The 12,098-nt window shown below is 60.5% G+C and overlaps 1 protein-coding gene across 2 annotated transcripts in view; it reads left to right on the forward strand.

The window, feature by feature from the left end:
• The window catches only part of CASKIN1 (CASK interacting protein 1), a 162,051-nt gene that overhangs the window by 130,974 nt on the left and 18,979 nt on the right, over nucleotides 1–12,098 (forward strand). For both annotated transcript variants that reach the window (XM_043493694.1, XM_038420504.2), the window contains 4 exons: nucleotides 5,731–5,838; nucleotides 6,148–6,266; nucleotides 7,355–7,442; nucleotides 9,930–10,027. In XM_043493694.1, coding sequence (XP_043349629.1) covers nucleotides 5,731–5,838; nucleotides 6,148–6,266; nucleotides 7,355–7,442; nucleotides 9,930–10,027 — 413 coding nt within the window. The remainder of the gene's footprint in view (nucleotides 1–5,730; nucleotides 5,839–6,147; nucleotides 6,267–7,354; nucleotides 7,443–9,929; nucleotides 10,028–12,098) is intronic.

Genomic DNA, 12,098 nt, shown 5'->3' on the forward strand with positions numbered 1-12,098 from the left:
CTCCAGCTGCCCTGTATGCATCACCTAGTGCTGGGAGCCTGGGCACGCTGGCTAAGTGGGGCTGGCTCTTGCATGGGAGGCTCCGGGCAGTAGATTCCCCTTTCCCCTTAGGCAGGCAGTGCTGGGCTGCTGGAGGTGCTCCCTGGGGTTTGGAGGTGCTCCCCGAAAGCTGTGCTGGTGAGCACTAATCCCGCTCCAGTGCATTGGTCTCTTCTGCAGAGCGAAATTCCCCCAGGGCTGGTGGCTCTTGCTTCTCTGTGCAAGCTGGGCCATGCCTTTGTGTCCACTGCACGGAGGCTGCCCGGTGGTCATGGCTGCAGCGAGCTGGCTGTGTACCTGTGACCCTGCAGATGGTGAGGAGAGGAAATGGAGACCCCTAACTTCAAGTTGAAATGGTAGGAGCAGTTCTAGGCAGGCATGTGTCATTTCCCCCGCTGGAGAGTGCCCGGGGCATGAGTCTAGCACCTGTGCCATGGGATCTTTGATACACACGGAGGGTCTACACCTCATTTTGATGTCTCCTTAAAGTAGCTATTCCAGCAGAAGAGTGCCCCCTAGTGCCATGCCAGGGCACCACCATGCAAGCGGGGAAGCTCGGGACGGGGACGGCTTGTTAGATCCTCTCCCTGCCGCTCTCGGGGATGTTCCCTGCTGTGTGCTCCCTGCTGCTGTGCCAGGCCGGGTTGCCCAGCCGGGTTAGCTGTGGCTGAACCTAGCAGAGCTCCTTTTATCCCCATGTTCGGCACTGGGGCCACCGCGGCTGGAATCCCGTGGCCAGTTCTGGAGGCCACAGTTCAAGGAGGCGGCTGATGAATTGGAGAGGGCTCCAAGAAGAGCCACGGGAATGTTTAAAGGATTAGAAAACCTGCCTTCTAGGGATAGACTCCAGGAGCTCTATCTAGCTTAGCAAAGGGAGGGTTAAGGGGTGACTTGATTACAGTCTCTAAGCACCTACTGGGGGAAAGGATATTTAATATCGAGGCCCAGCCACCGCTCACTGCTCATGGTTCATTTCCTCTCCTCGCTGGATGTCTCACTGATCTGCCCCCCCCATCCCGTCATCTCAACCGTGCCTGATGTGCAGATATGGTGCGTGCTCCAGGGTGGCAGGGATGCTGGCAGCTGTTGGTGCCTTACGTATCATGTCTCTGGCCAGTGCTGAGATGACTCCAGAAATTACCCTCTGGTTGAACATTAACCCACAGAGAGCTCCAGGACCGAATGTGCCCAGGGAATGGGGGTGACGTGTCTGCTCTGTGCGCGGAGGATGTCTGTCAGTCCGTCACTGAATTCACTGGGGAAGAACCGAGGCACGGAGGCTGCGATGCTGCTTAGTATGGAGGGAGGAAATGCAGAAAGGCCTCGCCATAAAATAATGTGGAGGAAAGGTCAATGTGCCAAACCTTAGCTGGGTGGGTGCATGTCTAGGGGGCTGCCTGTCATTTCCCCTCTGTTTAATCTCAGGCAGATTGCACTTCCCTCTTCGCCGTCTCCTTCCACTGGGCATTACTCCGCACTGCTGGCCTGCCTGAGTGCTGATGAAGTCCTGGCTAATGCAGAGCAGACAAGTTCCATCTTGTGGTCCTCTCTTTTCAGCCCTTGCAGTGGCTTTATCACCCTGCACAATCTGCCCTGCACTGCAGCCTGTGCGCAAACTGAAGCGGTTTAATGCATACAGATAGCATCTGCAGTGACACCAGCAACGATGAAATGCACAAGGGCTCTGCCGCTGGGGTCAGGCAGGAAACTTCCCCCCGGGCTGAGCTGCCAATTTGATTGCTTCTAGTCTCATGCAGTTAGTCCATGGGTCTGGCAGAGCCCTGTCTGTGGCTATAGCCAGCCACAGTTGGGTTTTCCAGGTCCTGGGCATTCCAAGAAGCAGGCTATCAGGCCACTGACCCCATCTGGAAACGAATGACAGTGGTGTTTGTTCCTTTCAGAGGGCTAATAGAGACAGGAGCAGATGAAAGGTTTAAATTCTGGTGCATCAGCATCATACCTGTGGGTCTCTTAACAAACCTTCCCCCTCCCCGTGGGAACTGGCAGTCTCTCTCCAGCTGGTTTAGAGCATTGCCAGGCCAGGGGCATGCTGAGTAATCTCCAGTTTTCTCCATTTCCTTTTTCAACCAGCTTTTCTGTTTCTCTTTCAGGTGCGAGGAAAGAGTTTGCTGAGCCACTTCCCTTTAACTCTGGTTTTCCTGGCGCGGGGGTTGGCAGGGGGATAAGAAATGCGTGTTTGTTGACAGGAATCTCCAGGGAAATGGCAGCATTGAGTCTTTGTGCAGTTGGGTTGAGTTGTTTCTCTGGTGCAATCTGCAAACCCCTCGTTGTGTGGCCCTGCATGCGGGGAAATGGCTCTGCCTGTTTTAACCCTCTTGGGAGCCGTACGCCTCCTGCACAGGGCTGCTTTCCTCAGTGGCGGAGCACGCCCCCAGCATGACCCACTTTGAAACTCCTTCAAATCCAGCGGAAATTCCCTGCGCCAGTGTGAGCCATTTGTTAAATCTCTTCGCTCGCTGCTGAGAGATCTGTTTGCAGACCCCAAGAGGGGCTTACTTTACATAACACAGGTGGGCTCCCCTCTCCCGGCTCTCCAGCAAACATCACAGCGTGGGGCCCAGAGCTGGGCGCTTTGACATCATCTGTGCGCAGAGAGCCGTCTTCCCTTCCGCTCCCTCAGACCAGGGCTAGAGGCAAGGGGGGGTTTCCAGGCTAAGACCATGGAACTGCCGAGCGAGTCGCCGACTGGGCCTTGGAAAGCACAGAGAGTGACTCCTCAGGTGAAATAAACACAGGTCTCAGGGAAGGCCAGCTGATGAGGAACTTGGGGCCTTGTGTTGTCACTTCCCAGTGGCTCCTAGGCCCGTGTTTTCCCAGGCATTCCCCAAGGGCTGGATTCAGCTTCCCCTATGTGCATGGGCATGTGCCTGCCTCCATGGGCGGTCCATGTGTAACACTGACAGACCCCGGGCTTCGGGATCGAACCGGGCACCTCTGGAGCTTAGTGCATAAGTCTCTACTGCGTGAGCTAAAAGCCTCCTGCTGTTAGCTAGGGCTGTAGAGCAGACTCATTTAACTCTCTCTTTAAGTGGTCTCAGTGCCACTAGAGGGGACAGACCCCCCCACCCCTCCGATGGCGTGTGAGTTGCACCTGCAGTCAGGGAGGGGCTGCTTCATGTGAGTCGGGGGGGCAGCACTGAGGTTCCTGGGTCATGACTTGCTGCGCTTATTCAGAGCCCATCCCGGGGGACCGGGGCCTTGCTGCCCTGGCCAACCACAAGCAGGGTCCAGCCCCCCTTTACTTTGGGGGCACTGGCATCCCATCCCCTAGGCAAAGTCAAGCAGATCAGAGCATTGGGAGGAGCGCTGGCAGCTGGCCTGCAGAGATGTCCCGGCTGGCACCCTCCCTCAGCCCATTGCAGTTGCCCTCCGAGCCGCCGTATGGGGAATTCTCAAGTCTTGAGGCTCCCCGGGCAGGCGTCGGGCTCGCTCAGTGCTCGGGGGCCGCCAGGGCAATGGGCTTTGCTGCCATTCACTGACCACCCTGCGCTCTGTGGTGGAGGGGCCAGGCCCCAGCAGGGCTCCCCAGCTCCTCTCCAAGGCCTCTCCCAGTGGTGCTGATCTGCACCCCGAGAGCACGCAGGGCTCAGCTCCACCAGTGCAAATAGCGGCTCCGCCCCTCTAGGCAAAGTGTGTGAGGGTCAGTGCAGCCCCCTGCCGAGCCTGGAGCCCCCAGTGCAGACCAAGCCTGGCCCAGGGGGAGGGGGCAAGGTCTGTAGCAAGGTTCCCAATTCTGGAAAGGGTCTGTTCGTCCCCGAGCCACGGCCCGGCCCGCTGGCTATGTGCTAGTCAGCTTACAGTTCGCGAGAGACTCCAGCCTTCAATGTCTGTCTCTCTCCCGTCTCCTTGCCGTGCCAGGAGGCTGGCTTGGTGAGACCATTAAGCTCCGTCGTCCCCGCAGCGATGCTGAGCTGCCTTCTCCCAAATCTGACCTGGCAGCAACTTCCCACCAGCTGTGGGGGGGACACGGGCCCTGGCTCCGGGGTGACCGGTGAATGTCCGAGGGTGGGGAGAGTCCTACTTCCGCAAGTGTTTGCTGTTCTGGGGGTGGGGGGGCAGGGAGCCAGGCTAGGGCTGGGCCATGTCAGCCCCCGTTTGTCTGGCCGAGGGGTCGCTGCAGGACTGCGGCTGGTGAATTCTAGCACGGTGGCTCGTGGTGGGACAGAGCTCTCGGGTCCCTTGTAGCCCATTCACCCAGCTAGCGTCATTCCCAGTTCCAAATGTCTGTGCCCCCCTCCCCTGAACATATGTTGTGGGGCTGGCAGTGGCAGCTGCCCCGTGGCTGAGAACCGGGAATGAAACATTCTGGAACAGGCACGGTCCAGGAGGTGCCCGCCTTGGGTCTGACTCCTGCTACTCAGCCTAGACTGCCCTTCATCCACTGCTCCTCCTCCTCTCCCCATGTAAAAACGCTGCCCGGGGCACCGTCAGCACCTTTCCCATGGCCCGTCTCCAACACCTCCAGAGTGTAGCCTGAGAGCCAGTGCCGGGGCTGTGTGCAGCCCCATTGCAGCCAGCTGCACCACGCCGTGCTCACCACAGCCCCGGGGAACCCCCTCCTCCATGCGGTTCTCCCTCGTGCACCCCTGGGGCTGAGCTCAGAGTGGGGCCCACCGGTGACTGAGGAAATAACCACTGGGAGTGTAGACTCAGCAGTGGTTTACCAGCTGCCCATCTGTTCGGCACGCGCCTGCCTGCTATTATTGGCTGAGTCTCGTCTTGTACCCCTTGCTGAGTGAAGGGTTAGCTTTACCGGGGGGCTGTTGCATGTGGATAGCTCCCAAGGGGCCCTTACAAATGTGTTCCCTGTGTATTGGCCAAGGTGTGATGGAGGGTCTAGTACCCGCTCGGCTGCCGGGGCTGGGCGCACTCTCCCTAAGCAACGGACTTAAAATAACCAGAGAGGCTGGTTGCCGTGCTGTTCTGTGCGAGTCCCGGGGACGCCTGCCCTCTGGTCGGCAGGGAGGACACCAGTGCTGTGGGGTGGGGAGAGGAGCTGTTGCAGTCCACGTTGTGTCTTCCAATGCAGTGGGTCCCAGCTGCCCTGGAACTTCATGCCAAGGCCACATCTCCTCCCTGCGACAGTGATGCCCATGGGTGCAGTGCCTGGCATTGCCTAGGCTGGGAGGCTGCCCCCAGGGGGCCAGTGGGGTTGGTCAGCAGAAGGGGGCAGAGGGGTGGTGCAGTGGTTCCGTGCTATGCCCAGCCAGACTCCTTTGGTCACCACAGTGATGCCAGCCTGAGATTGGCAAAGAGTCCTGTGGCACTGTATAGACTAACAGACGTATTGGAGCACAAGCTTTCGTGGGTGAATACCCACTTCGTCAGATGCATGTAGTGGAAATTCCCAGAGGCAGGGATAACTATGCAAGCAAGAATCAGGCGAGGGATAAGGAGGTTAGTCCGATCCGGGGGGATGAGGCCCTCTTCTAGCAGTTGAGGTGTGAATGCTGAGGGAGGAGAAACTGCTTTGTTTCTCCTCCCTTGGGGTTCACACCTCAACTGCTAGAAGAGGGCCTCATCCTCCCTGATCGGACTAACCTTGTTACCCCAGCCTGATTCTTGCTTGCATAGTTATCCCTGCCTCCCGGGTGCACGTCTGGGTGAGACTGCCCTGGTCCCCGCTGCTACACCCCTTCTCACCGCCACTCTCTCCGCTCTGCTCCGAAGGTTCCCGAGGGTCTGACAGCCCGTCGCATCTGTCGCCGTCGCAGGGCGGATCGGCTGCCATTCCAGCTCCCGTGGAAGAGATCTGGGTGCTGCGCAAACCCTTTGCAGGTACAGCCACCTTTGCATCAGTCTGTGCGTACGTGGGCTCGTCACTGGATCCCGCGTCCTGGGAACCGCTTCTTTAGCCCCACGCTGATGGCTCCTGCTGCCTGGTGGCAGGCTGGTGTTCCCCTGGACTCGCCTGGGGTGGGGCTCGTCAGCGGGCTGATCCGTGCTGACGGGAGGCTCCGAAACACTGGCGTGAAGCTGCTGCTGGGGCCTCCAAGCCAGGCTGCACCCAGCAGCACGGGGTCTCCGCGGCGTGCGGAGAAGTGCCCTGCCATCGCCCGCCACCTAACTCTCCCTCCCCGTCGGCAGGTGGGGACCGCAGCAGCCTGGGAAGCACGGGGAGCGTGGCCAGTGCCCGGAGCTCGGGGAGCGGGCAGAGTACGGGCAGTGGCAGCCATGCCCTGCATGCCGGCTCCGAAGGGGTCAAGGTAAGGGCAGCTGGGTTTGCGGAGGCAGCAGGTAACCCTTGGCCCCTGTCTCCCCAGGGAGCCGGCAGCGGAGTGAGGTGATCTCCCGTCCTCCCCTGTCATGGAGACGCTCTCAGCGTATGCACCTGATGTAAGGAGACCAGCCAGTCCTGCCCCAGGTGCCAGATGGCCCAGAGCGCTCCAGCCCTCTGGCCCACCCCTGTGCTCTGCTCCATGTACGCGAGGCACATTCCTGCCCTTCGCTCAGTCAGGCCTGCCTGGGGCTGCTTTCTCCTGCCCTCCGCCCGCTGCTGGGCTGCTGTGTTGGGGTCCCCCAGCCCAGCGGGGGGTGGGATGACAGGGCAGACGCTAAGCTCTGCGTGTCCATTGGTCCCCACCGCTCTGCTGCAGCCCACTCTGGGCCTGGGGGTCAGGCGCAGCTCCGTCGGCTGCAGCCCTCCCCTAACGGGCTTTGGGCACTCCAGCGCCATCCTGGCTCTCCACCCCACTGGCCTGCCTGGGGCGGGACCGGCAGACCCTGCCCTTCTCTGAGGCTGTCCACTGGGAGTGGCACCAGGGCTGACTTTGGGAGTAGGAGATCCATCCTTTGCGGGCTGCTCTGTCCTTCCCTCCCCTGCACCTCCTCCATGGGGCAGAGGGTCTCCAGGCTGCTGCTGCAGCTGGCTGGGCTCTGCTGCCCCTACTCAGTCACACGGCCCCTGGCTCCAGACGCCTGCCCTCCGCCCGGTGCTCTGGAACCATTAGGCCAGGGGGCCATGCTCTGTGCCTCTTCCTGGCTAATCAGGCCGAGGGGAGGCCCCACCATTTCCCATGGCTGCGGGGGGCTGGGGCTAGGTGTGCATGAGGCTGGAACTGGGGTGTCCGGATGGAACTGCAGCTCCTGCCATCCCTTGCTGGAGGCGAAGGACCATCTGTGCTGTGAGCTGTGTTCTCACGCACTCCCTGCTGCATCCAAAATCCACTGCGCCCCTCCCTGCCCGCCCGCGCCTCCGGCTCAGGCTGCCGCAGCGTTAGCAACACAGTCTCTGGCTCCTGACAGCCCCCCTACCCTTCCCCATTTTTTACCCTTGGTGGTGTATTTTTTTCAGCTGCTGGCGACGGTCCTGTCCCAGAAGGCATCGGTGCAAGAGTCTGTGGTGGATGATGGGCCGGCCAAGAACCTGGAGGCTCCTGCAGGTGCGTGGCTGGCGGTTGCCTGGCCGCTCGGAGCAGGGCTGACCCTTGGTACCTGCGAGGGCTTGGCGTTGATTTTTTTGCTCCTGTTGCCCAAGAGGAAAGCGCGTGGGTAAAATGATGCTTTCGCCTTTCTGCTGCTGCCAGGCCTTCTCCTGCTTCGGTTAGTCGGGGGCCGGGGGGGCCGGGGAGGGCAAGCGTGTGTCCTGGTGTGTGCTCCACCTCCAGGCTGTTGGCCTGGCCATGCTCCAGGCCAACCGAGGGAGCGAGGTGCTGCCCGCGGCCTGCAGGCTTGGCGCTGCTGCCAGGGCCGTCTGTTGATCGCTGGTCCCTGCGTGCCAAGCAGCATTGTGTGTGGTGTGTGTGTATGACTGGTGTGTGTGCGTGCATGATTGAGGTGCGTTTGTGATTGGTGTGTGGGGGGGTGTGTCCGTGTGGGGTTGGGGGTGGGGTGTGTGTATGATTAGGGTGTGCGTGTGTGTGTGTGTGTGTGTGTGTGTGTGTGTGTGTGTGTGTATGTGTGGGGTGTGTGTGCATGTGGGTTGGGTGTTGGGGAGGTGCATGGTTGGGATGTGCATTTTTGTGTGATTGGTGGCTGTGTGCCATATGGTTGATGTATGTGTGTGCGATTGGTGTGTAGGGTGTATGTGCATGCATGGGGGGGTTGTGGTATGTGGGATGTGTGTATGGTTGGTGTATATGTGTGGAAGGCGGTGTGGGGGGAATGGGGGTTGCATGTGTGGGGGGGTTTGAGGTGTGTGTGGTTGGGGGGGTGTGGTTGATTGGTGTGTGTCTATACGATTGGTGTGGATGGGGGGGTTGGGGTGTGTGTAGGGAGTGGAGGAGTTGGGGTGTGTGTGTGGTTGGGGTATGGGTATGGGGGTGGTTGGGTATGTGCGTGTGTAGTTGGGGTATGTGTGTATGGTGTGTGCGTGTGTATAGTTGGGGTGAGGGGTGGTTGGTGTGTGTGTGTGTGGTGGGGGGGATGATTGGTGGGTGCGGGTGGGGGGGTTGCTGCTTACCTCCATGCTGGTTGCATCCATTTTACCAGCCCAATTGCAAAGTGCTTAACTTGGCCTGCAGCCTCCCCGGGGCTGGGAACTCGGCCCAGCCGGCAGCATTGTGTCGAACAGCTCGAGCCGGGAAGGCACAAACGCCTGTCACTAAACCCTGAGAATGAGCGGTGTGAGTTCTCAGCCGGGCCCCAGGAGCCAGTCACTTAGCCAGGCTCCCATGGCTAGCTGCTGGCAGGCAGGGGGAAGGGAGAGCAGCCCTAAGCCGAATGCCGTAATCCCTGTGGGTCCGAGCCGCTCCCTCCTCTGGACCTGGAGCTCGCCGCTGAGGAAAGAACTAGGCTGGGTGTGCTGAGCAGAGGGCCCAGCGGGGCACCGCCATGGTGATGGGGCTGGAGAAGGGCTGGTTTCCAGTCGGAACGTCCTGGCCTTTGCACTCTGGTCCAGGGCCAGTGTCCAAAAAGCAGCGTCAGGCCCGGGGCCATTCTAGGTCTGATACACCACTATCCCCAGAGTGGAAGGCGGGTGCACTGCACCCGTGGCAGGCCGGCACCCTGGCGTTTGTAGGGTTAATGTCTCGTCCTGACATGCCCTAGGACAGTGACAAAAAGTGGCACACGATGTTAAACCACCGTGTGATTGGTGAATAACTTCGATTGGTTCATAATTCAATCCGGAGGCTTTTACTGTGTTATTAACCAATTGCAGTGGGTAAAATACTAATGCTTGGGCAGTCACTCTGCTGTGAGAATCTGGAGCAGCGGAGTGAGTGGAACACGGAATTCACACGGCTGTGGCTCTTCTGGGAATGTTGGTGGCTACTTCGGCTCCTGCCCCACTGAGGTCTGAGCAAGGCTGCCCTAGGATGTGGGACAGGAAATAGAGCGGTGGGTTCTCCTGACCACGTCGTGCTGTTCCACTTGAGTCCTGATGGCTGCCTCACTGAAAGCTAAACAGGCTACACACCGCTGGTGCGTCGCAGCCCAAGGGGCTAGGGATGCCAGCGCCCCAGTGACAGGAAGCGGGCCCGAGGCCTCCTAAGAGACACAGCCTCGGCGTGCATGCAGACATCCCTAACAAAGTTCAGAGGAGGGTGGGTTTAAACAGAAAAGCCGCACTCTGCTCTCTCTCTCTAGATCTCCCGATTCGTGGGGGGATCTCGAAGCACCCCATAGACATGAATGGGCTATACAGAAAAGGCACCCATTGGTGAAATGCAGCCACTGCTGGGGAGGAGCTTGCCAGCAACACTGGACAACAATTTAGGACAAGTGAGAGAGAAAGTGTTCCTCATCCAGTTGGACCTACAGGGGAACTGGGCCACCCGTGCTGCCCTGGGGCCAGGACTCCCAGGGTAACACCCCAGACAGAAGTGCCGTGGGGTCTTTAATGTCTACATCCTGCAAGGCCTCCGCAGGGCCTGCCAGTGCAGCGTTCCCAGCTGCTCTGACCACTCCCTTTGCCTGCTTTGCAACAGGTTCTTCTCGGACTCAGAGCCTGGCCAGCTCTCCCTACGCCGGGCAGCCACCCGCTGAGCAGCAGCTGAAGAAGATAGAGCCAATGTCAGAAGGGAAGGTAAGAAGGCGGGAGCCACGTGGCAGCTGATTGAATCCAGCCGGCAGAGGGAACGGGCCTTTAAAAAGAGGCAGCGCCCATCTGCCAGGCTTGCTCGGTGCGAGGGAAAGGACTGGCAGCCCAGGGTCACAGCTCAGCTCGCCCTGGCCCCGTCCAGCAATGATGGGCCGGCTTGTCCTGGCTCAGAGGCAGCTCGATTTTAGCGATCAATCATCCCTTTTCCGGCGAGTGGGGGAGAGAGCTGCCCCCTGCCCTCCGAGTAGGGCGCTGAGGCACTCGCTCCGTCCCACCGCCTGCGTAGGGTGGCCAACTTTCTAATCGCACAAACCTGAACAGCCTTGCCCAGCTCCTGCCCGCCCCTTTCCCAAGGCCCTGCCCCTCCCCGCCCCTTCTCTGAGGCCACACCCCCGCTCACTGCATCCCCCCTCCCTCTATCACTCGCTCTCCCCCACCCTCACTCACTTTGACTGGGCTGGACGGGGTTGGGGTGTGTGCGGGGTGCGGGCGGCGCTTACCTTAGGCGGCTCCTGGAAGCGACCGGCATGTCCAGCTCCTAGGCTGAGAGGTGGCCAGGTGGCTCTGTGTCCTGTCCCTGCCTGCAGGTGCCTCCCCCGCAGCTCCCATTGGCTGCAGTTCCCTGCCAATGGGAGCTGCAGAGTCGGTATTCAGGGCGGGGGCAGAGCGCAGAGACCCCCCTGGCCGCCCTCGCTCATACTGGACATGCCGGTCGCTTCCGGGAGCCGTGCGGAGCCAGGGCAGGTAGGGAGCCTGCCTTAGCCCCACTGCCTGCAGGGGGTGCTGCGTTGAGGGAGTTCTACCCCCTGGGATTCTCCTTAAGTTTCTGAGGTAGGGCCTGTACTTGCCCAGCGTTCGCCTCCTCCCTTTTCCTGGAGACAGGGCCGTCTCTCTGCAGCCCACGCCCAGGACCGTGGCCGGAGCTGGGGAACGGTGCAGCGGGAGCTAATGAAGGCTGCAGAAAGCCGAGGTCCCGGGGGCCGCTCCTGCTGCCTTCTCCCCACTTGAGTTCACATGTGGTTTGGTGGCTGCCCAGATGCTGTTTGGGTGTTGCAGGAGAGTGGCTTGTTGTTGACGCTCACTTGGGAGTTATTTATTATTAAAGGCAGTGGCTCCCCCGTCCCAGTCCTGCACGCTGCCCTGCACAGGTGACCCCACTGAGGTCAGGGGTCACTACGCAGATCCATGCAGCGTGGCCAACCCCGAAATTACACAGATCATGAGATTGCAAAATGATATTGTGTTGGGGTCTGTCGTCTGATTCCCTCCCCCCCCCGCTGCCACCCCCAGGGGGTGTGGGGCGGTCGCAGGACTGCCCCCTCTCCCAGGTGTATCCAATGCCGGGATATGGCTCTCTCTGGGGAGTCCAACTCAGATCAAATCACACAGACCTTCATCAATCGCCGCGTGGGGGTGCGGAGATCCCAGCTTCTCCCCAGCCCCACATTCTCATTCATTATGTGCCCAGCCCCACATCTGCCCTTTCTCCAGCCCAGCAATTCTGCTCCCCAATCCCTACCTCTGCCCCTTTGGCAGCTCGAGAGGTTCTGGTGTTGCGGGGAGGGGGGCAGTTGGACCCATTGCTCACAGCGCAGGGGGCTCTGGAGAGGAAGTGGGCCCTCGGTGCTGTTGCCCTGCGAGCAGCTGTCAGTGAGGGAGTGCAGGTGGGGACAGGGCTGGCTCTGCGCGGGGCAGGGGGACGCCATGTGCTGACTGCGTTTCCGCGCTCCGGAGCCCGAGCTTGCAGCACGTTGGGCTCCGTTGTCTGCAGCCCTCGGCTCAGCCGTCACATCTCGGCAGCGGCATGGCGGGGTCCCCTCCTCGGAACAACCGTTCCGGCGCCCAGGGCGAGAGTCGCACGTTGGCTGAGCACCTCAGACAGCTTCCCTCATTGTGCTGCCACCTGCGGTTCACAGCTTCCCGGTGCGGCGGGGCGCTGCCAGCTGCAAACGAACAGGCTGCCAGGAGCCTGGTGCGACGGGGTGCAGAGAGCGCGTGGGCGGGCAGGGACCTCGGGCGCGCTGGGGAATTGCAGGGTTCTGAAGGGCCTCTCCAT

The sequence above is a fragment of the Dermochelys coriacea genome, chromosome 10 (genome assembly GCF_009764565.3).
Source record: "Dermochelys coriacea isolate rDerCor1 chromosome 10, rDerCor1.pri.v4, whole genome shotgun sequence".
In the NCBI taxonomy this organism is placed as follows: Eukaryota; Metazoa; Chordata; order Testudines; family Dermochelyidae; genus Dermochelys; species Dermochelys coriacea.